The following is a 24,317-nucleotide window of genomic DNA, read 5'->3' on the forward strand; positions in this document are numbered from 1 at the left end:
AAGCAAGTTTTTCAAGTCTGCTGGTAGATAATCAAGGAAAGGTGACCATACATTCATGAACAACTCATCTTTTCCCCTTAGAAAAGCCTGTAACCTTTCATGTGGGAGAGTGTTAAAAATCTCTCTGTACCACAGGGTGACACTAGGCGGGGAGGTTTTAATCCACATATGCAAAATGCACTTAGGAGCAATCAAAAGGAGCTTCTGAAGAAGTTTGTATTGTAATACAGGGAGATGTAACTTCCTGGAAGGCAGGCCTAGGAGAAAAACACCAGAGTCCTTTTTGATTTTTTTCTTAAATATCCCACTAATCACCTGAGAAATAAATGTCCAGAATCTGGAGATTAATTTGCACTCCTAAAAGCAATGGAAATATGTCGCCCTATCAGAATTACATTTGATGCATAAAGGGGAGAGAGAACGGTCTATTTTATGCAAGGTAACAGGAGTGATATGTAGCCTATGGAGAATCTTGTATTGAGTCTACCTTAGTCTGTTACATGTAAATGTTGCTCTGATCAGATCTATAGCTGTATCCCAGTCATCTTCTATATATTCAGTACCTAAGTCCTTCTCCCATTTATGAGAAATATTTGGTAACTTGTACGTGTGACAGGAGCTGAGAGTCGAGTAAAAGGATGATATGAAGTGTTTTCCATTTTGGCATTTCAAAATAAACCTCTGTATGTCACTACAAGGGAAGGTAGCTGGAGAAAGGGTAACCTGGGAAGATATAAAATGTCTTATCTGCAGATATCCAAAAAAGTGTCATTTAGTCATGTCATGCCAGATTCTAATACTGTTATATAAAACAGGGTTATGTATTACTTTTGAGTTTATCTTTTTTGCATCGCAAGTGACCAGACTCCATAGGGAATGTGGGGCACAAGCCCAGGAGTCAGTAGTCAAGTCTCTCTTTCAAGATAAGTGTGTAACCATAGCCAGAGATGGCGTGCATGGCAAGCCCAATTGTAGAATATGCAATTAGGCACAGAAAGACCGCCCATATCTGTGGGTAATTGTAATGCTTTGAGTCTCTGTCTAGGTTTTTTTGCCATGCCAAATAAACTTAGAAAATGCCTATTCTAAATCCCGGTTGATTTTCCTGGGTAGGTGCAGAGGAACCATCTGTAAGGGATATAGAAGCCAGGGGAGGATATTCATCTTAATAAGGCTAATTTGGACAAATAGGGAGAGTGGTAGGTTATGCCATTGTTCTAGGTCTTTTTTCACTGATGTGCAAATCGGAGCAAAATTAAGTTTCCATAAATCCTTTAAGTCTGATGGTACTTTTATTCCCAGATATATAAATCCAGAGGTTGACCATTTAAAGGGAAAATTCTCTGAAACATCTGTGTTAGTCAGTGTTCCTAATGGCATGGCTTCAGATTTACTAAAATTAATCTTGTAGCCTGAGATGATACTAAAGTTCCTAAAAATTGTTAAAAAAGCAGGAATAGATGTCTTAGGGGATGATAAGAACAAAAGAATATCATCAGCGTACAGGGCTATTTTATGTTTCATGTCACCTATCACTATACCTTTTAACATGACTGAGTAGTCGAATATTTTCAGCTAATGGTTCTAAGTCTAAGGCAAAGAGGAGTGGGCTAAGTGGGCACCCCTGGTGAACACCTCTTGCCACAGTAAAGTGTTCAGAGCGTCGTCCATTAGTAATGACAGAGGCTGCTGGAGAGTGATATATAGTTCGGATCCATTTAAGGAAGTCCAAACCTCTGCAGTATGTCAAACAGGTAGTCCCACTCGACTCTAACAAAGGCCTTCTCGGCATCAAGTGAAACAGCCAATGCCTTTTGTTTATTCTGAGTAGAGAATTGTATAACATTTAAGAGCCTTCTCACGTTGTTGATTGAGTAGCGGCCATGAACGAAGCCTGTCTGGTCTGATTTTTTAAGAGTTGGCAGAAAATTTTCCAGCTGCCTAGCGAGGAGTTTTGAGAGCAGCTGGCTATCAACTGAAATTAAACTAATAGGTCTACAGGAGCTGCACATATCTGCTGGTTTACCTTTTTTCAAGATGACTGATATATTAGCAAGGTTTAAAGTAATAGGAAGACAACCCCTACCAAACAAATCCAAATGCATGTCTGTCAAGTGACCAACCAGGATCTTGCTGAACCTTTTGTAAAATTCAGGGCTGCAACCATCTGGTTTACAATAGATAAAGGTCTACAAATAATGATGTCATTACTTTATTTATGTCACAGGGTTTGAGAGAGAGCCATTTTTATCAATAAGAGAGAGGATGACGTTAGGCTCAGTTTTGCCATGAGCAAGGCGGGAAAGTAACCAGCTAGGCTTGTTGCCTGATTCAAATAACCTATGTTTAGCGAAAAAAAATTTGTGTCTCTGCCTTCCTGGTCAATAGCTGATTCAAAGCAGATCGGGCTGCATTCAGTTGTTTCGCCAGAGCACTGCTGCGAGATAATTTGAATTGAGTCTCTAGATCATGTATTGTCTTTTCTAGATCCAATTGTCTCTTAAGAGCCTTCTTTTTCTGCGCGGACATATAAGATATAATTGCCCCTCTTAAGTATGCCTTTCCAGATTCCCACAGTGTGGAAGGGCTAACACCTGGAGTATTATTTTCAGTGATAAACTGCTGCTACTCTGTAGTAACGTATTCAACAAAAATATTATTACTTAGTAGAGTGGGGTTCAGTCGCCAGTGTTTGCAGACAGGGTCTCTATAAGGAGGGGAGATAATAACACTAATAGGGGAATGATCGGAGAGAGACCAGATGCCAATCATACTGTCCACTATCCTGTCCAAAATTGCTCTAGAGGAGAGAAAATAGTGTATTCTGGAAAACACCTGGTGTGGAATTGAAAAAATGTATATTCCTTATCTAAAGGGTGAAATGTCCTCCAAGCATCGTAAAGGTCTAAGTCATTAAGAAATTCACACAATTTTACACTTTTTTTGGAAGGAGCAGAGTGGGAGGGGGCCTTATCAATATTTGGGTTAAGTACACAATTAAAGTCACCTCCCAGAAGTATGTATGGAGAGGAAAATGTTGCCAAATTTGATAGTAGTTTAGGGATAAAAGAGGCTTCATATATGTTTGGGGCATAGATGCATCCAAAAATGACATGTTCACCATAAAGGTAACCTGACGAGTACATATCGCCCCTCGTTATCCGTTATTGTTTTGTCTAAGGTAAAAGGCAGGGCACGATGTAGGAGAATAGCAACCCCTCTGCTTTTTGAATTATGAGAACAGTAGAACACCTGACCTACCTAGCTCCTCCTTAATTTTACATGCTCCAGGTCAGAACGGTGGGTTTCTTGGAGAAAGGCTATGTAGCATTTCTCCTTCTTAAGGAAAGATAGAATTTTATGGCGCTTGATGACATGGCTTATACCCTTCAAATTAAGTGAAATAATCTTAAGATCACTCATGCACGTTCTTTACACTTTGTGAAACATCTCTAAGTTGGTGCATATACACTAGTGTAGCTGAGATAGGTGGCGGGGCAGCTATAGATCTCTTATTCACAAATGCAAGGGCCAGATCATAAAGATAATACACATACGGTATAACAGAAATTAACATAACAAATAAGGCTGTCAGTAAAGATCCATCCCCAAACGATGAATCAAATCCCAATACAGAAAAGAACCCCCTAAGAACAAAAACGGATAGCAACCACTCAAAGGCGTTGAATGACCTGGGACAAGCGAAGCATAGAGGTATCTCCCACCCACTAAGAGAGAACCACACATCAGCCACAGTCTCCATCCCACTGCTGACGGTCGCCCCCTACACCCCTCCTGCCTCCAAGCCGATCAGTAGCATTAGCATGATCTAACCACAGTCTGTCAAATATAACAGTATAACAATGGAAAAAGAGAGAGAAGGCAAGAACATGGTAAATAGGCATCAATAATAAATATGTTTAGAAAAAATAAATAAAGGAGTTAGTCTATATCAATAATCCTGTTCAGAACCGAGCTCTTAACCTAGCCGAGCAGCACGGTAGAGGACTAATAAGAAAGAAATAAAAATAAGAAAAGGGAAAAAAAAACACAGCAGAGACGTTGATTATAGCCACAACACTGCCTTCATAAGTTTGTGGGAGATTGTCCCATACGTACGCACCTTGTGGCTCTGGGAGTCCCAAAGAAAAAGTTATTTAGCAGTCCAAAGAGGCGGTCTGAAAAAAAGGGAAGAACATCTGTCCAATAAACCTGAAACGGTTGTCCCATTGCCTCATACACAATGTATCTCGGTCCGTGTCCATTAATCCTGTACATGGCAAGCTTTAAGTCTCCTCTGCTGAATAAGCAGTGTAAACATGTGAATTATTCCTCAAAATCAGTTACTTAGAGCCATTCCTGCTGAGAAAACCTCATCTGGACTCTTGAAGGTGCGCTCCTCTCCGTTAAAAGTAAAACATAAGTTGGCTGGTTATCGCATTCGAAACCGTATTCCTCTCTGGATAAGCCCCTCACAGGTCCCATTAAACTTAAAGACCTCCCTAACCTGGGCTGATAGATCCTGGTGGATATGAACCTTGCTGCCCTGGTATATGAGCTTGCCTTTATCTCTGACCGCTGCAAGGATCCTTTGTTTGTCACTGAAGTTGTGCAGTTTAATGATGATAGGTCTGTTGTAGTTTTTCTTTGGCGGCCCGAGGGTTCTATGCGCCCTGTCGATCTTAATGGTTCCTCGTTTGGTTTCCAGACCCAGTGTGTTTGGGAGCCAGGTTTCAAAAAACCGGACAGCATTTCTTCCCTCGGCACCCTCTTTAAGTCCGATAACTCGTATGTTGTCTCTGCGGCTCCTATTTTTGCTGTCCTCAGCTCGGTCAGCCAGGGTCTTAACTTTTTTTTTCAAGTTCAGTGACTCTGCTTTCCAGTGAGGCTGTACGGTCTTCACCCTCAGAAATGCGGCTCTCCGTTTCTGTTTCTGTGTTGTCTTCAATGCGGTTACTCAGTATGTCGAGGGTGGATTGCAGTTCGGAAAATTTCCGCTCCATTAGTGCGCTTATTTTCTCCGTAACGTCTTAGGCAATAACGCTAGCAATATTATCCTCAGTCGTCTCACCTCCACCATCATCCATGCCAGCTTTGGAGCAGGGCACGTTTGCCTTTTTCACTTCAGAGCGTGTCCTCCTCAAAGTTTCTCGCAAATTGCTGTTGCCTTCAGTTACAGATATATTTTCCACCGCAAGTCCACTAATTAGCTGTTGTTTAATCGATTGAAAATAAGAAATAGTTGGGAAACAAGGCAGGAGGTCGGCGAAGATGATCCTCTCACTCTGCGTGCATCACGTGACCCGAAAATGTGTGAAACCAAATGTCAATGAATTAATAATAATTAAATCGTAATTTTCATTATGTGAATCTGCACCATGCTCTTCAAGCAATCATGCAGCCGCAAAGTATACTTCGTCTTTAGGAAGGTAATAGAACCTCACATTTTAATGCGTAGGCCTATAATAAATATGTGTTATTTGCTAAAACTAAAAAAATCACAGAGAAAAAAAGAGCCACGCTTATATCTGAAGCGAAAAACTTGTTTTACAAGTTATGAACTAATCAAGCCCAAACATTTTAATATACTTGTAGTCACCGCTCAAATCGTAATGTGACAGTGAAGGCATGTCACTGCCCCCGATATCTATCATACATACGGTAGTTCAGTAAACGCACCGAACAAACACAAACAAACCCAACAAACACACACCCCCCCCCCCCCCCACCACCACCACCACCACCACACACACATGCGCGCGACCTAACATAACTGTGTAACAAAGTAACATAAGCCTACATAACAAAATCTTAAAGGAAAAACTTTAATCATAAAGGAAAACTAACGACAAAAACAAAAAGAATCATGGGAACACTTCCTTAGCATTGGCAAACTATCAACCGCTGCAATATACGTATTAGGTAGCCTAGTCTAAGCATCATAATTAAAATAATCCACAAAACCACTGTAGTTTACTGAACTCTTCAGTAGTGATTCAGGTCAGTAGAGGGCGTTTCATGCTGTACTCTCTGGAGTCGTATGGAATCATTATACTGAGAACATTTCGGGGCATTTCGGGTCTCATCGTCAACATAGAGAATCTTTTGAGTCTGAATGAACCGTTGTACTGAGAACTTGTCAACAGTATATCAGGTCATTCAGTACACAGTACACAGTTCCGAGTCTTCCAGAGTCAGTCACATGCTGTAGTCACCATGGTCAGCATAGTCACTGAGCTGCTGTGCCGAGATGGCCAGTAGGAGTTTTTGTGATCGGCTGCTTCATGGGCAGACTGCATAGCCGATATCCACTGGAGGGAGAGTTATAGCTGCTGTGCCAGTTAATCAGTGTGCATGTTTGCAAAGAGGAAGGAACAAATCTTTTAGACTAGTGACTCAGTACACTCAGTTCACCTCAAAGGTTCCCTCAAAAAGATTTGTACGTTCACGAACTGCACATCACTAGTAGCAGGTAGCAGTTTCAGCGGTTACGCCATTCCCTGATACTTGATTCAATGTCGTTGTTTCAGTAGAATTAGTGGCAAATTGCCACTTTTAGCTCAACTGGTAACGATGCTGGCCGTAACGGTTTAGCTGAGCAGTGAGACCTCGAAACTCGCTTCCAAATACATTTTTTTAAACAGCCGCATCTCCATCAATTCTGCCACTACACACATTAAATTATACATCAAAATAGAGGTACACTTGTGCACATTCTAACCACGTCTTCAATTTAGTGCTGTGATGAACGGTTTTTGAATTATGAGCTGACACGCTCAGAGTTAAGTTAGATGTTGATATTCCTGCTCGTATTCCGACATTTACATGTCTTCAACGGAGCCAATCAGAGACAGCTCATGTGAACTCTGAGAGGGAGGGGGAGTGGGAGACGGCAAGCCTAATGCACTGGTAGTCAGGACTTCACTTCTGTGTTTGATAAATACATTTTTTAAACATCTGTATCTCTATCTGTACATTTCTTAAATGTATTTGTGAAGCATTTCTTACATTTTATGGAGAAATTTGAGACAATCAGGTCAAGTATAGAATCTACTGTTAGTAATGTAGTAAAGTAACTCCCTGTGAATCAGTTTTGAGTACCCTTCATGTAATTGATGCAGAGGATCTGCTTAAAACAGTTTATCAGATGAAATCGGCTAGCTCCCCATTAGGTCCTTTACCAACTAGATTTTTTGAGCAAGTTTTTAGCAGTCTGTCTACTGTTGTCTTGGCAATTATAAACAGTTCACTCTCTACAAGGATTTTTCCTGCCAACTTGAAAACAGCTATTGTTAAACCTATACTCAAACAGGCTAATCTTGACAATACTGTTCTAAGCCATAATAGACCCATTTCAAACCTCCCTTTTCTTAGCAAAGTACTTGAAAAGATTGTTTTGAAACAACTCAGCCAAGTTCTAAATGACAGTAACACTCTTGAAGTTCTAGTCAGGGTTTCGGTCTCATCATAATACAGAGACTGCTCTAATTAAAGTGGTTAATGACTTGTGACTTAATGCAGATGCTGGCTGTCTTAGCATTTTGATTCTCTTAGACTGAAGTGCTGCTTTTGATACAGTGGACCATAAAATCTTAATTAAATTGGCTTAAAAACAGAGTTGGACTATCCAGAATGGAACTAAAATGGTTTGAGTCTTATCTCACAAATAGAAAAATGTTTGTTGCTCTTGGTGAGTCTGAGTCAAGAAAAGTCAGTATTAATTGTAGTGTTCCACAAGGATCGATTCTTGGCCCTTTGCTGTTCTCGCTCTACATGCTCCCACTTGGTGATATTATTCGTAGTAATGGTGTGTCTTTCCATAGTTATGCTGATGATACACAGCTGTACGTTAGTATTAAACCTGGGGAAAGCTCCTCAGTTACGGTTCTAACCAAGTGCATGGCTGATATAAAAAAACTGGATGTCCGAAAACTTCCTTCAGCTAAATCAGAACAAAACCGAAGCTGCTCTTGTTTTTTGCAGAGGGGAGTAGGTTTTTCTTTAAAATCTTTTGGTGCTTGATAGTAGGAATTTCTATTCTGTTCTAGAATTCTATCTATTCTATTTCTATTTTTTGCACATTTGAGCCCATTCACAGCCCATCCTCCCCGACTCACCTGGTCTTTCCTTACTTTTCCTCCATATAGCCTATGCTTACTAGTCATAGTGATGTACTAATGGTGTCATCAAACTTGGTCGTTAAAAAAAGACTCCACTTCGCCCATCTCACAGTACTTTGAGTTTTGGCCTAGTGAAAGAGAACAGCCAAGAGACACTTCTGAAGTGGTGTGCAGGATTTGTGCTTATGTAATCCGCGCAATAGATGGACATGACAAATCTTCATTACCATTTGCGCGCACACCATCCTGCAGAATTTGCTACATTGCCATCACGCTCAACTGGCCATAGCAAAACAGCTAGCTACAACCAACCAACCATTGCATTATTCATTTTGCATTTTTTGCACAATAAAATCTTGACTGCTTGAATTGTGTTAATTGGACTCTTTTGAATGTAAAATGGAAATACCAAGTTTTAGCCTATAAAGGGTGCTCTTCTGTTTTTTTCTAAATAAAGGTGTGATCGGGAACAACTTTTTTATTTCAATTTATAGTAACATTTTATTTGTCTTTGATGGCTATTATTACCTAATCAGAAAAAATGTAATTAATTATTTGAAGTCGCTGAAGTCCGGCCAGGTAATTAGCCTAAGATAGGGCTGCTTCAAATGCAGTCCGGAAAATTAGGATTATAACAGCCAGGATGTGACAATAAATCAGCAAGAGTTTCCTCTAGTCATCACAATATTAATAATTTGTTGATTATATTTTTCCTGAACATGAAATATAGTTAAATGTGCAGGGCAAGAAAAAGGTTAATAACAATATAACGATTTGGAATTATTTGTTTAAAACAGGTATAGCAGAGAACGGGAGAGTTTGCTCTGTAGTTAAGTTTTAATCTTCAATTTTGCGATACAAATAAAGACTCGCCACCTGATTCCCTGAGGTAGGTGCAAACCAGGTAGATTTAAAAATAATTTTTATGTTTGCGCCTAAATGAAAACATGCTTTCACTGGGCGGTATAGTGTGATTAAATAAGCTGTTTTTCCTTTAAATAAGGCGCAAGGAGCTAATATAATAATTGGAATAAACCCATCCTTCATTTTTTGCGCTCTCTGGCTGATACTCATTGAAATACATAATCATCAGTTCTATGGCTCAAGTTGATCCCCGGGGAAATCCCTGCAAATCAGTAATGAATATATTTTTCTATGTTATAGCAGAGAAACTGGATTTATAGTGGGGGTGTGGCAGGGTGCGCCCCGATGTCTGTGTGGGGGGTTTAAACCAGCTCAACATTGTGATGTCTCATCCATCGGCCCAACCCTACGCCAAACATATCATTTAGAATTAAGGCCAAAAAGTTCTACCTTTGTCTTGTCAAACAAGACCTTTTTCCACATGGCAAGAAGAGATCCAGAGTGTCTTTTTGCATAATTCTAACAAGACTGGGTATTTGAAGCCTTTGCTATCTTTTTCTAACTCTCTCCCAATCTGTACTTTACAACTGTCTTGGTAATGCTTGGTAGCTCCTTGTTGCCCGTAGTTTTTTACTTACACTGGCATGCTCTAAGAAACAAGGAAACTTGTTGGGAAATCCCACAGGAGCAGTCGATTTCATCATGAACTAATGAGAATCACTTAAGCTGGTCACAGGTGAAATTAGCTCTGGGAATGATTTGGATGGTGAATGGTTTAGACGTGAGCAGTTACAACTCCCATTATAAAGGGTGTGTGAACTTGCACAACCAAGATGCTTAAGTTTTTGTATTTTAAATTAATCTTCAGAAATGTGTTGCCTTTTCTTTTTACTTTGATGTTGTGGATTCCCATGTCTAAATGAAAGCGGGGGAAAAATTGGATTTAATTCAATTCAATTCATTTTTATTTGTATAGCGCTTTTTACAACACAAGTTGTCACAAAGCAGCTTTACATTGTTCCCAGGCCTGAGACCCCCTGAGAGCAAGCCTAAGGCAACAGTGGCAAGGAAAAACTCCCTATCAGGAAGAAACCTTGAGCAGAACCGGGCTCAGAGGGGGGCCCATCTGCTTCTGGCCGGCACTGGGCAGATAGAATTAAAGACAAGTTATGCAAGGTACTTTAAGACATTTACGATTGATAGACAATAACAGCAGAGTTATTATAAGAACGTCTCCTAGGATGTCCAGTTCTTGGAACACAGTTGGCTTTGATGGGCAGGGCAGCGAGGTAGCAGGACTGGAAAACGGGATGAGACGCTTGGGCTACAGCTCTGGACAGGAGCCCGGAGCAGGGATAGGAAGCAAACAGAAAACAGTGGTTAGTGGATGATAAGAATGGCAGGGATGTAGAACAAAGAGGCAGGAGAGAAGGGGCAGAGGAAAAAGGTGCGCAACAAGGAAAAACCCCGGCAGGCTAACATTATGGCAGCATACCTAGGGGACGGGAGGCAAGGGACCGGCATAGGCATGAGGGCGACCCTAAGACAGTCAAAACCAGATCACGGCACAGGTGTTACGGACAGGCCATTTCCTGTGAGATCTGAAATGACCCTTGAGAGTGCCAGGAGATCTTATTAGTCCCCAGATGAGCCTGTTATTATTATTGTACCTGTGTGTCAGATTTATTTGAGTAAATTTCCTTGTTAGTATTAGTGGGTCCCTAAAACACTTCGGCTTGCTTGGTACAATATGAAAAGAGGGTTGGCGTTGCTTAATTAATGAGTGGTTTGACCCTATCACCCGGGGCGATACATGGAATGAGGCTATTTCCGGTGGGGTTGCGCATGCACCGGTGTGGCTGCCACTGTGGACCAATTTGGACTGCTGAAGCTGGCCTCCCGCGGGAAAGCTGAATACTCTACCGCAACGTTTTTGCGCGATCTCCTTTCCTATATGTTAAGTCCTGGGAAGGCGACCAACCGAAGAACGCTAACAAGCAAGCACAACAGAAGTGAACTAGGACCTTTTAGATATTAAAACTGAACAACGCAAACGCAAGAAAGCCAGCGAACGCTACTCTCTCTTCGCTACACCAAGGCCGGGCTGTCCGTCGCGGGGCGACTGGTGCGGGCTGGCCACGGAAAGGGCGAAGCTTTGGCGTCCGTGTCCGAAACCGTAGGTAACGTCAATCTTATATTTCTTTCTGTTGTATTTAAGCAAGCCGAATGTGTACTAGCTGCACGCCGCCCTGAGAGGTTTCGGGGATAGCGCGATAACCCCTTAAGACAACGACATTGCCTGGCGTATCTGTAGGAAGGTAGACCGCCAAGGCTGACAGGCTTGCAACATCCCTGCTCAGGGAGGGCGTGACAACAGGGTCCATGAAAGTAATGACCACTTAGTCCACTAGAGACTCCATGATCCACGCTAGCACCAGGCCATGTCCCTCAGCTGAAGGATTTATAGAGATATGTTTTGAGCCTAGACTTAAAGGTGGAGAGAGAGTCTGTTCCCCGAATCTGGGAGGGTAAGCTGTTCCACAGGAGAGGGGCTTGATAGGAAAGGCTCTACCGCCTACAGTAGTTTTGCCCACTCTTGGAATGATGAGAAGCCCGGCATTTTGGGAGCGAAGGGCTCTCTGTGGAAGATATGGATGAAGAAGGTCCTTAAGATAGGGAGGGGGGCAAGCCCATTTAAAGCCTTAAATGTGAGTAAGAGTATTTTAAAAACGATCCGGTATTTAATAGGTAGCCAATGGAGAGAAGCCAGAACTGGGGTGATGTGCTCAAAGCGTTTAGTTTTGGTTAAGACTCGAGCAGCTGCATTTTGCACCAGCTGAAGGGGTTTTAATGAGACGTTTGCACATCCTGACAAGAGGGCATTACAGTAGTCTAATCTGGATGTTACAAAGGCGTGGATTAGTTTTTCAGTGTCGTTAATTGATACGATTTTCCTGATTTTTAGCAATATTTCTCAGATGGAAAAAGGCAGTCCTAGAGGTGTTAGTTATGTGAGTTTCAAAAGAGAGCTTGGGATCAATAACAACACCAAGGTCTTTGATGGCTGCACTCGGGGCAAGGGAGACACCATCAAGGTCCAGTGTAAAATGAGTGAGTTTGCTCCTGATTGAATTTTGGCCTATGACCAATATTTCGGTTTTGTCCGGGTTAAGGAGGAGAGAGTTTCGGGCCATCCAATTCTTTACATCTGTTAGGCAGGCCTCCATGTTTGAAATATTCAGAGGGACATCGGATTTGACTGATATGTATAACTGAGTGTCATCCGCGTAACAGTGGAAATTAATGTCATGTTTACGGATGATATCGCCAAGAGGCAACATGTATAACGAGAAGAGCAGAGGTCCAAGCACAGATTCTTGAGGTATGCCATAGCTTACTCTGGAATGAGTGGAGGATTCGTTGTTGATGGAGACAAACTGATATCGTTCTGATAGATAAGACCTAAACCAAGATGGGGCCTGTCCACTTATGCCAACCAGGTTTTCGAGGCGGTCAAGGAGGATACGATGATGGATGGTATCAAAGGCTGCACTTAGGTCTAGTAGCACAAGAAGAGAGATACAGCCATTGTCACAGGAGAGTAGAAGGTCGTTGAGCACTTTCAGGAGAGCGGTTTCCGTACTGTGGTGAGGTCTAAATCCGGACTGGAAAACTTCCAAAATGTTGTTAGAGTGTAAAAAGGCACAGAGTTGCTTTGATACTGCTTTTTCCAGAATTTTTGAGAGGAATGGAAGGTTCGAGACGGGCCTATAGTTTGACAGGTCATTGGGATCAAGATTAGGCTTTTTCAGAATAGGCTTGATAACTGCTACTTTGAAGGGCTGAGGTACGTGTCCAGACATAAGAGAGGCGTTAAGATTTAATAGCGGTGTGCCAATTGCAGGCAGTAGCTGTTTTAGGAAGCCAGTTGGTATGAGGTCAAGTTAGCTGGTAGAGTTATTAGATGAATTGATAAAAGAAGAAAAGCCACTAAATTCAATGGGTATAAAAGAGTCAAAGCGCGAGGCGGGCCTAATAGACATGCCTACATAATCTGGAACGGGACTGGCCAGGGAGGAGCCAGAAGTTGATGAGAATTTTTGTATTGTGTCTCTTATCTTTAAGATTTTACTATCAAAGAAGTTCATGAAGTCATTGCTACTATAAATTGCTGGTATGGTAGGGTTAACTGATGCAGGACTCTTGGTTAATCTGGCGATAGTGCTAAACAGGTACCTAGGATTGTCCTTGTTTCTCTCAATAAGGGTAGAGAAATATTTGGATCTGGTTGCTGTGAGGGCATGCTTGTAATTTAGGAGACTTTCCTTCCACGCCAGGAGAAAAACCTGTAATTTGGTGGAGCGCCATTTTCTTTCGAGTTTTCGCGTAGCTTGTTTGAGAGCACGAGTATGGTCGTTATACCAAGGTGCTAGCTTCTTGTCTGTGATTTTCTTCCTTTTGAGGGGAGCAACGGCATCCAGAGTTTTACGCAAAGTAGAGTCGATACTGTCCGCGAGTTTATTAATTTCAGTTAAACTAGGGTTTGAACATAAGCTAGAGGAGATTTCGTTGTGCAGGTAGTATGATGTAGGGAGCTTGTCGATAAAGGCATTTGCTGTAAGAGAGCAAAACGTGCGCCTGGCAGAAAATCTAGGCTCCGAGTATGTGAAGCACGTTAGTGGTAAATTGAAAGAGATGAGATAGTGGTCGGATAACACAGGATCGTGTGGCATAATTTCCACCTGGTTAATGTCTGCTCCATATGTGAGGACCAAATCAAGAGTATGGTTGCGGTAATGTGTGAGTTTGTCCACAGCTTGATAGAGTCCAATGGGTTCGATGATGGACAAAAATGCTGTTCTGAACGGGTCATGTTCATTATCCATATGCACATTAAAGTCGCCTACTATTACAGCTTTTTCTGTATTGACAACCAGGTCAGATAAAAAATTGGCAAATTCCGATAAGAAAACACTGTAAGGGCCAGGTGGCCTGTAAACTATTACAAGGGTAAATAGCTGAAATGCAGTCTTGTCAGGATGTGCAAAGCTAAGTACTAATAGTTCAAATGAATGGAAGTTGTAGCCAGGTTTAAGGGTGGCACAGAGTTTGGAGCTGTGTACAGCAGCAACGCCGCCACCTCTACCAGTAGGTCGAGGGACCTGGTGATTACAGTAACTGGGAGGAGTTGATTCGTTGAGAGCAACAAAGTCATTAGGTTTAAGCCATGTTTCAGTCAGGCATAAGATATGAAACTGGTGGTCAGTAATCAATTCGTTTATTAATAAAGCATTAGGTTGTAGCGATCTGATATTTATTAACCCAATCTTAAGGACCATTTGTCTACAGGTAGTACTTTCAGGTTTGTCAGACTTAATTTTTATCAAATTATCAGCACAAATGCCCATACTGGATGTTTTTAAGAAGTTTGGGACGGAGGGTCGTGGAACAGACACTGTCTCTATGGGATTTTTAAGCAGTGGTTCCAGGGAAAAAGCAGACATCTGTGTAGGACAGAAAGTCTGCTGCCTGGCCTTGGCCCTGATAAGTCAAGGTTTAGAGGAATTCAGACTATGATCCATGTTTCTAGAGATGATAGCTGCACCCTCCCTTGAGGGTGCAGCTATCTCGTTTTAAAAGACCAGGCCTCCCCCAAAACTTGTGCCAATTATCTATAAAACCCACGTTGTTAGAGGGGCACCACTCAGACAACCAACGATTAAGTGACGTTAATCTGCTATAGATCTCGTGCCGCATGGGGATGGGGCCAGAGAAAATTACTGAATCCGACATTTGTTTAGCGATCCTGCACACCGATTTAATAGTTAATTTTGTTACTTCCGATTGTCTCATGCGAACATCGTTAGCGCCGCCGTGAATAACGATTTTTGAGTATTTCGCTTTACTTTTACCTTTAGCTTTAGCCAGCACTTTCAAATTGGCTTCAATGTCGGAAGCTCTGGCTCCAGGAATGCAATTGACTATGGTTGTTGGTGTCTCTACGGTCACGTTTCTAAGAATAGAATCGCCAATAATCAGGGCTCTTTTAACAGGCTTCTCAGCAGGTGTGTTACTGAGGGGGGAGAACCTGTTGGAAACGTGAACTGAGGGTTGGTGGTGCACCGGGGGCTTGCGCTTGCGTCTATTTTCCCAAACCGTAACCCACTCGCCTTGCTGCGAAGGCTCTGCCGGGGTTGAACTAGGAGAAAGGCTAATTGACGCATCCAGTACTGAAAAGGATTCGATAAACTTTTCACTTGCTTTAATCTCATATAAGGTGCGGATGCATGCTTCTAATTCTGCTACCTTCTCCGTCAACCTAGCGTTAAGCTCGCATTTAACACAGGTGAAGTTGGTAGTAATGGCAGAGAAGGAATAACTAAACATGTTGCACACAGAGCAGGGGAGACAGCGAGAGGGAGGAGAGCTAAGGATGGGAGAAACAGAGCTGCGAGAAGCCATCGTACGTAACTAGTGGCTACTTACGTCTGTAGTTTTTGTGAGGGTGTCGAAATCGGCGAGTACTCCGGGTTTGGGTCCTGGCTGGGTCCTAACCGATCGGCGTCTTGCGTCTGGCGTTCGGGGAACGAGCAACAGGTTTCATTTCAATGGGTTTTCATTTCAGGCCTCAAGGTAATAAACTAGGGCTGTCAACGTTAATGCGTTAACGCTCGTTCGCGATTAGTCGTGAAACTTTAACGCGTTAATGTTTTAACGCAAATTAATCATATCAAGTTTGACCGCAACTTCCTTCCGTAATTCCAACTGTGTCCATTATAACAAATGTAGCAACTGTGATCGAATTGACATATTGCTCACCTGTTTCAAACAGTATTAGAATGAATTCATTCTATTATACTACACTACAATTTGCATTTGCTTGCTAGCTGCTAGTTACAGCATTTTCAGATAATGAGCTGGCTGTATTGATGAAAAAGTAAATCTTCCCTTCCCAGATATGTCCTAGGACCATAAGCACAGCATAATGAGACAAACACATTTAGGAAAGTATTACCGAACAGTGGACAATTTACTTGCTCAATAAACAAAATATTGCTTCCATGTTTAGGGACTACAGCTTTATTTCAGCATAACCGGGACTGCAGTGCAGACTAAAGGTCTTAAGAGAACACCTGTCGAGTTGCCTCTATATCCAACTGAAAACAGTGGAAACACTGACAACACCATAAGATCTAAACGAGGCTGGGGTTTTCTTAGTACCCCACTCTCAAGCTCTTGGAGAGTTGTGCGTAGATTCTCATCACCACTCTTGTCATTGCCAGAGACAGTCAATCTTTTGCTCTCTAGACCATTGCCTGGCTAGAGACTGGTGACATGGTCAGAGATACTTTTTTGACTGTTCCAACTGTAAGCTCTTTCACAGTACTACAACCTGCCTGGAGTTAGCCACTGTTTAAACTATAGTCTTGGGAATGTCCTGGTCAAATGCATGTCTGAATTGTCATGCCGATCTCCCTGTTCATATGAGAGTGTTACTGTGCAACGTGTTGCAAAAACTTTCCCTTTTGTATTCGCTAACTAGCTAGCAGCCAGGCCTTCACTATGGACTCACTAATGTCAGAAAAGCAATAGTAACTTGGCTAACTTACAGAGCACATAGCAATTTATTCTAGAACACCATATAAGAGGAGTCATTTTTAGGTATTAATGTACATGGGTGCATGCAGGTGTGACTAATGAGCATCTTAAGGCAGCCAGATAAATATATCATGCTGATTTTTAAAAAAAAATCCACTGCACAGTTTTATTGGTTCATAGTGGCCAGGGTTTTAATCATTTTGCACAGTTTAAGAACGTGTCAGAAAATAGTTTTACATAAGTTTTACATAAGTTACTCAAACATTACTTGAGGTTTATTTTTAGTTTTTTTGTCTAAAGAGGCATATTTATTGACGTGTTTTTTTTTTTTATGGAACTGTGTTAGGAATAAATACCATCACAACAACCCCTGCACTCATGCAGTAGTGCTGCAGAAAGACGAATTCCATCCTCTGGCATACTCTCATGCAGTCAAAGGCTATAATCCCACAGTGCACTACAGCAAAGTGGGTGCCAGTCGGTGGATGGGTGCTTCTCCACTGATGTCATCTCAGTAAATTGTTTGTACTGAGGAGTTGCGGGGTGTCTTAGAGCACTGAGACAAGGAGAACCATATTCACCCCTAACCTTGGCAGAGTAAAAGCACGTTGTTTTGACACTGCTGCCACTGTGCGCTTCTGGTCATTAATGACATGGCTGGAATCAGGCTGGCCCATAGGGGTTGGCCTGCACTGATGACAAGTGACTTGCTGACTGAGTCACGGAGCCTTTTGAAATGTTTCTTGACAACTGACAAATGAAAGTATTGCTGCAGATTTTGTGCAATACGAAAAATGGGTATATAGCTTTTGGCCTTATAGGAATAAATATAATTTCATTGGCTCATGGTGACAATATTCTTTAACACATAGATGAAGTGCCATGACAAAGGACCATGCAAATATAGAAATAAAATAATCAAATAAAAAAACAGAAGTACAATTAGGGTTGGGTATCGTTTGAATTTTATCAATTCCAATTCTGCTTATCGATTCCGATTCTGAATCTGCTTATTCTTGCTTATTGCAAGACGTCAAACACTGTACAGTCTTTCAGATCGACGCCGTGCTGCCTTAATGTTTGATCAGATTTGATGTGCGACCTGACTTGCAGCTAATTAGCTTCCCACATGAATTGCACATTGCCTTGTTGTTGTTTTCTAAAGTGAAGCCACACTTTTGACTGTTTACTGCGGTCCATCTTTCACATTGTTGTGATGTTAGCCATGCATGCTAGCTTGTATGTAGCCCTTTCGCACGTAACTTATTTTTATGCTATGTAGCACGAGTGTTACGTTACATGGTTCGTTATCTTCATCAGTGTTATTAAGCTTCTCATAGTTTTCAGTTAGCATTTGCTATATTTTCAACTTTAAATCGCTGTTTCCTCAAAGCTAAAATTAGCTAGAATTTTTCCAATATAGTGCTCTAATCGCACCGGTTTTAACATACGCGCTAAACGGCTAATCACACCGGTGTGACCGTACGCGCGAAAGGGCTAAACAAATGGACACGCTGTTGCGTTGATGCGTGACGTAGTCACGTAGACAGGTCCTGGCAGATAGCTACACTACCGGTCAAAAGTTTTAGAACACCCCCAATTTCTGTTAAGGAAAGGCCTACACCTTTAAGGGTTATAATGTTCTGTCTTCCTTTGTTTGTTGCCTTTTTCTCGCCATTATGATAAGCAATATACTACTTCCTGCAGTGCAATATTGTCCAAATAATGCTTCAGAGGGTGTAGTAACACGGACTGTTCTAACACTGCTTTTATACAGACAGAGGGTTTGTAAGTAATTAACAAAAGTCGGGACACCTGTAGGAATTGTTTGCATCAACTTTCAAGGCTTAATTTACTTCCATTGCTGCAGAAAAGCTGTAAGTTGTTAACCCGTTACTTGTTCACTGAAAAAGGATTTTTTATAACTCTGAAATTTACATTATTTTTCAGTTTTTGGTTACCTAAACTTTTTTTAACCTCTGGCAGTTTACCGCTTCCTTTTGTGCCATTTCAGGTCATTCACTGGACTTACACTGCTTAAATTTCAATAAATTGGAAAAATGGAGGTGTTTTGACTGGTAGTGTATATACATGCTCCCAGATATGTAGCCTTTATTTGCAATAATAAAGGGTTATCGTGTTTAGGAACCGATAAGCAGAACTGAAATGCAATTTTTTTTTTAACAAGTACCCAGTACTTGGCATTTTGGATTCAGTCCTAATTTGGAACCGAGTTTCAGTTCCCAACTCTAAGTACAATAGGGTTTCAGCACTTGGATTAAAGGCTCACCAGTTGTTTTTCAACCTGTGGCTGTGCAGAAGGATTGTTCTTAAATATGTAGAAGTCATTAGTTTACACTCAGAAGTAAAATAAAAAGAACTGGATATGGATCTTTTTTTTTTCTTCCAACAGAAATAAGTGCCACTGGATTCAACTATCAAAATGAAGATGAAAAAGTCACTTTGTCATTCCCAAGCAGTCTTCAGAAAGGTGAGCCACAAGATTTTTATAGATGACAACTGTATACTTGTCATTGTCACTGTAAATGTGTCATTTAACAGCAGAATGTATTGGTTTACTTAAGCTGAGAATCATTGGATGTGTCACAACACATACATATCTGAATATAATACAGCAAGTAGAAAATGTCAAAATAGATACACAAAATCACATTCATACAAACATTCTTATATGAAACATAAGAATGTTCATGTACATGTTCAAATAAAAACTTATTTATTTATTTTTTTACAAAATACACCTTTTTAGGTTGTATGTAGGAGGTATGCTGTTTTTTCAAACAACCAAAAAAAAAATACCAAAGCTTTCTAGCACCTGTATCATCTTCTAGACTTGAAGGTATTTAGGAAATGTCATGAATTTTGGTTGTTTCACCCAAGATGAATGCGTTTGTCCCTCACAAAATAGGGGAATTGTTAATGGCACAGATCAGGGGAAGTGGACCTCATCTTTGTTCATTGGCTGTTTAAATATATAGACTACATACCCCTTCACATACATCACAGGCTTGAAATTGTTAAAAATAAATCTTGTACCCCAAATGGTATCGTATTTACAGAGTAGATTGTATTGTACAGTAGGGATGTCACAACAACCGATACTTCGGTACCAGGTCGATGCCAAATTTTTTGAAAATGTGACGGTACTCGTTTTTCTATAGTACCGTAGGTACCGATGCTTCGGTACCAAGTTGATGCCAAAATTCTGAAAACATTTTCTACAGTACCGTAGGTATTGAGGATGTTATTCTTCCGGACCTGACGGGGGCAGCATATATGCCTGTTTGTTTTTCAGTACTTGTTGCTTTTACTGCTCATCTTTCTTAGTGATGTATTTGTATGGAGCACTATCATACCAAAAAAAATTCCTTGTTGGGGCAACCTACTTGGCAATAAACTAAATTTTGAAGTATTCTAGTCTGCTGTTAAAATGCCAAAGGAAGAAGAACACTTGGGAGATGGCGACAAGTGCAGCTGCAGCGACAGCTCCGCCTCGACTCGTTGAAAAGAAAAACAGTAAGAGTCGTGTATGGAAGTACTTTGCGTTCAAGGCGGATCATCGGGAATTAATAATAAATTCGCAAAAAACAGTATGCAAACAGTGCCATAGAACTTTTCAGACAAAAGGAGGAAACACTTCCAACATAGCGAAGCACCTCAAAGACAGACATCCAGATTTATTCAAAGAATTCAAGGTGAGTGAGTTTCAGTTCATGTTAACGTTACATTAACAATGTATCCAAAGTGTTGTCCTTGCTACCCTGAGATACACGTTACCATTATTTTTGTTTCAGACAGCTGGCATTGCTGTGTAGCCAACTATGTTCCATATGACGTTTGCAATGGCTAAATGCTAAAGGCTACTGTGTTTACGCTAATGTAATGTAACCATAGCTTGTAATAGTAGGCTACCGTCCTTACCGTTCAGTCTGTGTCATCTGTCTTCAAAATATAACGTTAGCGTTTTAAATAAATATTTCCAGACGAATGGTCTGTCATGTCAGTAAATTTAAACTACTGCTTTCACTCTGAGTATATAGAGGTGTGTGTGTGTGTGATAGTACATTTTGTGTGCAGCCTCTGCTGTTTTCTTACAGTCATTGACCTGATTACTGAAATCTCAAAATTTTCCTTTCACAGTATCAGCCAGAGGAGGGTGTCGACCAGGAGAGGCAGGACCAAAGTTAGCAAACACATACACAGCCAACCATATCAGAAGCTTTTCAGAGGCACAGAAAATACCATGCCACTGTTCTTTTTTGTAATGTTAATAGTTGTTTCTTTTTATTATTACATATAGACCTATTTATTATTTCCATATTTTTTCATGTCTTGGTTGGGTACTGCAATTGAAATGCTGTACCATCATAAAAAGTTGATTGTTTGTAATTAAGCAGAGTATTGTTTGTTTTAAATACTTTAAGGCTACATGCCACTGTTCTTTTTTTGTAATGTTAATAGTTTTCTTTTTATTTATTACTTGAAGGCTACATGCCACTATTGTTTTTTGTAATGTTCAAATATTTTTAATAAAGGAGTGTATGTTGAAGTACATGGGATTTATTGTTTTGTTTTTGTTTTTTACCATGGTATCGAATTGGGTATCGAGAATCGTGGAATTTTACTGGTATTGGTATCGACTACTAAATTTCTGGTATCGTGACATGCCTATTGTACAGCATATTGACCTGATTTTTAGGGTTGCAGAGCCAGTAAAGTACTTTCAGACCCAAACCTGTCAATATTTTTTTTGAGCTTGTCAGAAGAATTTAAGTGGTATAAAGGTGGCTAATGTGCATATAGTTTTGGTCATAGGCTTGAATCTGTTCAAAGATTGTCCAGGAATGAGTTTAGTGTATCTTGATCAAATGTGTCAAAGGTCAAACTCGGCATGCTGAATTGGCCCCAAGAACTTTACTTCACAATAAAGGACAGATGTAATCAACCTGAAAGTATCAGATTTATATGTTTAGTAGAAAATTTTTGGAGCGGTGTCATTTGTTTTCAGTATACTGTAAGTCTCCATTTGCTCCATTTCTCCTTTTTATTCATTGCACTCCTCAGGCAAACAAGCCAAGGCGAGGAGAGAAATAATGACCAATGTTTCTGATGTTTGTGATTGGCAAACTCATTTACTAGTTACCTAGCTAGAAATGGTTGTTTTAGTGTGAGATGCCAAAATGTTACTATTGTTTGTGATTGTACAACTTGTTTAGCTCGCAAGCTATCTCTCATTATGTAGTTGCAAGCTAGCTTCCATCACTCCGGGTTGCTTGCTGGCCACTTTAGAAGTCTCCAGTGCTTTCCCTCAAACCATTTTCTAGTGCTTTTTGAAGTGTGCTTTGGGTCATTGTCCTGCTGGAAGACCCATGACCTCTGAGGGAGACCCAGCTTTCTCACACTGGGCCCTACATTACGCTGCAAAATTTGTTGGTAGTCTTCAGACTTCATAATGCCATGCACACGGTCAAGCAGTCCAGTGCCAGAGGCAGCAAAGCAACCCCAAAACATCAGGGAACCTCCGCCATGTTTGACTGTGGGGACCGTGTTCTTTTCTTTGAAGGCCTCGTTTTTTTTCCTGTAAACTCTATGTTGATGCCTTTTCCCAAAAAGCTCTACTTTTGTCTCATCTGACCAGAGAACATTCTTCCAAAATGTTTTTGGCTTTCTCAGGTAAGTTTTAGCAAACTCCAGCCTGGCTTTTTTATGTCTCTGGGTCAGAAGTGGAGTCTTCCTGGGTATCCTACCATAGAGTCCCTTTTCATTCAGACACCGACGGATAGTACGGGTTGACACTGTTGTACCCTCGGACTGCAGGACAGCTTGAACTTGTCTGGATGTTAGTCGAGGTTCTTTATCCACCATCCGCACAATCTTTCGTTGAAATCTCTCGTCAATTTTTCTTTTCCGTCCACATCTAGGGAGGTTAGCCACAGTGCCATGGGCTTTAAACCTATTGATGACACTGCGCACGGTAGACACAGGAACATTCAGGTCTTTGGAGATGGACTTGTAGCCTTGAGATTGCCCATGCTTCCTCACAATTTTGCTTCTCAAGTCCTCAGACAGTTCTTTGGTCTTCTTTCTTTTCTCCATACTCAATGTGGTACACACAAGGACACAGGACAGAGGTTGAGTCAACTTTAATCCATTTTAACTGGCTGCAAGTGTGATTTAGTGATTGCCACCACCTGTTATGTGTCACAGGTAAGTAACAGGTGCTGTTAATTACACAAATTAGAGAAGCATCACATGATTTTTCAAAGGGTGCCAATACTTTTGTCCGGCCCATTTTTGGAGTTTTGTGTAAATTGATACTTGATTTGACTTTTTTTTCTTTCTCTTTTGTGTTTTTTTATTGCAAGCAAAATAAATGAAGATATTACTACCAAAACATTTGTAATTGCAATCATTTTCTGGGAGAAATTGAGCATTATCTGACAGAATTGCAGGGGTGCCAATACTTTTGGCCAGCACTGTATATACAGGGCCAGCCCAAGCCTGTATGGGCCCCTAAGCAGAATTTGATTTGGGGACCCCCCACCACCTCGGCAGAACCAATTCTATTGACTGTTGTCAATGCTTGATCATTCGCACAGACTGTAACCTAACGTTAGTCTGACTGACTGTGCTTGCAGGATGGGCTGTAGCCAGGGCAAAATTTTAATTGAGGACCACAAGCATAAGTAGAGCGGGTTTATTTTATAGCTGTACATTTGTACTTTTTCTTTTTTTTACTTTTTTCCAGGAAAATTTGTAATTCTAATAGGCTATTGTGTACCAAAAATGTAGGCTAAAGAAACATCCCTTCTTTCTTAGCACCAACTTACTTTTAAATCATTTTGAACCATTCCTGTAAAATCAGTAGGCTAGTCCCTTCTTGTGAGCAAAGATGTTTCTGTTATGGACATGAATGGGTTAAAACAGCGGCCCGAGGTGACCGACGTTAATCTTAGCTAGCTAACCTTGAGTACTGTAAGTTAGTTGATATAGCAACACATAGTAACACTGTTGGACCACATTGCACAGGTAACGTTAATTTTCAAAGAGTGCTTACAGTGCTGTAAGATGAAATCACATTGACAAGAAGCAGAGTACCAGCCAGTGCTGCTCTTTTGATTATTGATGAGGTTGTTACAGTTTGGTTAACGTTACAAGCTAGCTAGCCATTTCAGAGACGTGTGACAGTTGCCTCACTGTTGCTTGGCAACAGAGCTACGTGCTGCCTGCTAGCACTCTCTCTCCCACTCTTTCTTCAGCAAGCACAGTTTTTCTAAAACTTTTAGGCAGGCTCTTCCTGAATAATTTTTTGTCAATTGGTAAACCATACAATGTAGTATTATATTTAGCATTTGATAACAGTGAGCGTTAGCTAGCAAGCCTACCTAACTAGCTAGCTAACATTAGCTTGATAATGTTTAGCTGATACAAAATGATACAAAATGTCATTCGGAAGCGCTGCTGTCCCACAGGTAGTGAACGGACCAGTTCAACAGATGTGTGAGCATTACCTGGAGTGACCATAAAAGAGGTTTTCAAAAAAGAGAACACTAGTTAGTAGACACTAAAATGTTACTCACTGCTGGTAGGCTCTCGTTGTTCTTATCCCTCCGACTATCAGATGTGACAGAAGCACAGTCGCTTATCACTGAGGAATAAGTTCTGATTGGCTGAAATAAGTCTTATTTGGCGGATCGATACATGTTCATTCAC

The 24,317-nt window shown here is 41.0% G+C and overlaps 1 protein-coding gene across 2 annotated transcripts in view; it reads left to right on the plus strand.

Moving 5' to 3' along the window:
- Positions 1-24,317, plus strand: part of npepps (aminopeptidase puromycin sensitive) — a 124,174-nt gene that overhangs the window by 12,886 nt on the left and 86,971 nt on the right. For both annotated transcript variants that reach the window (XM_036523759.1, XM_036523766.1), the window contains exon 3: positions 18,997-19,074. In XM_036523759.1, the coding sequence (XP_036379652.1) occupies positions 18,997-19,074 (78 nt within the window). The remainder of the gene's footprint in view (positions 1-18,996; positions 19,075-24,317) is intronic.

Source organism: Megalops cyprinoides, chromosome 1 (assembly GCF_013368585.1).
Source record: "Megalops cyprinoides isolate fMegCyp1 chromosome 1, fMegCyp1.pri, whole genome shotgun sequence".
In the NCBI taxonomy this organism is placed as follows: Eukaryota; Metazoa; Chordata; class Actinopteri; order Elopiformes; family Megalopidae; genus Megalops; species Megalops cyprinoides.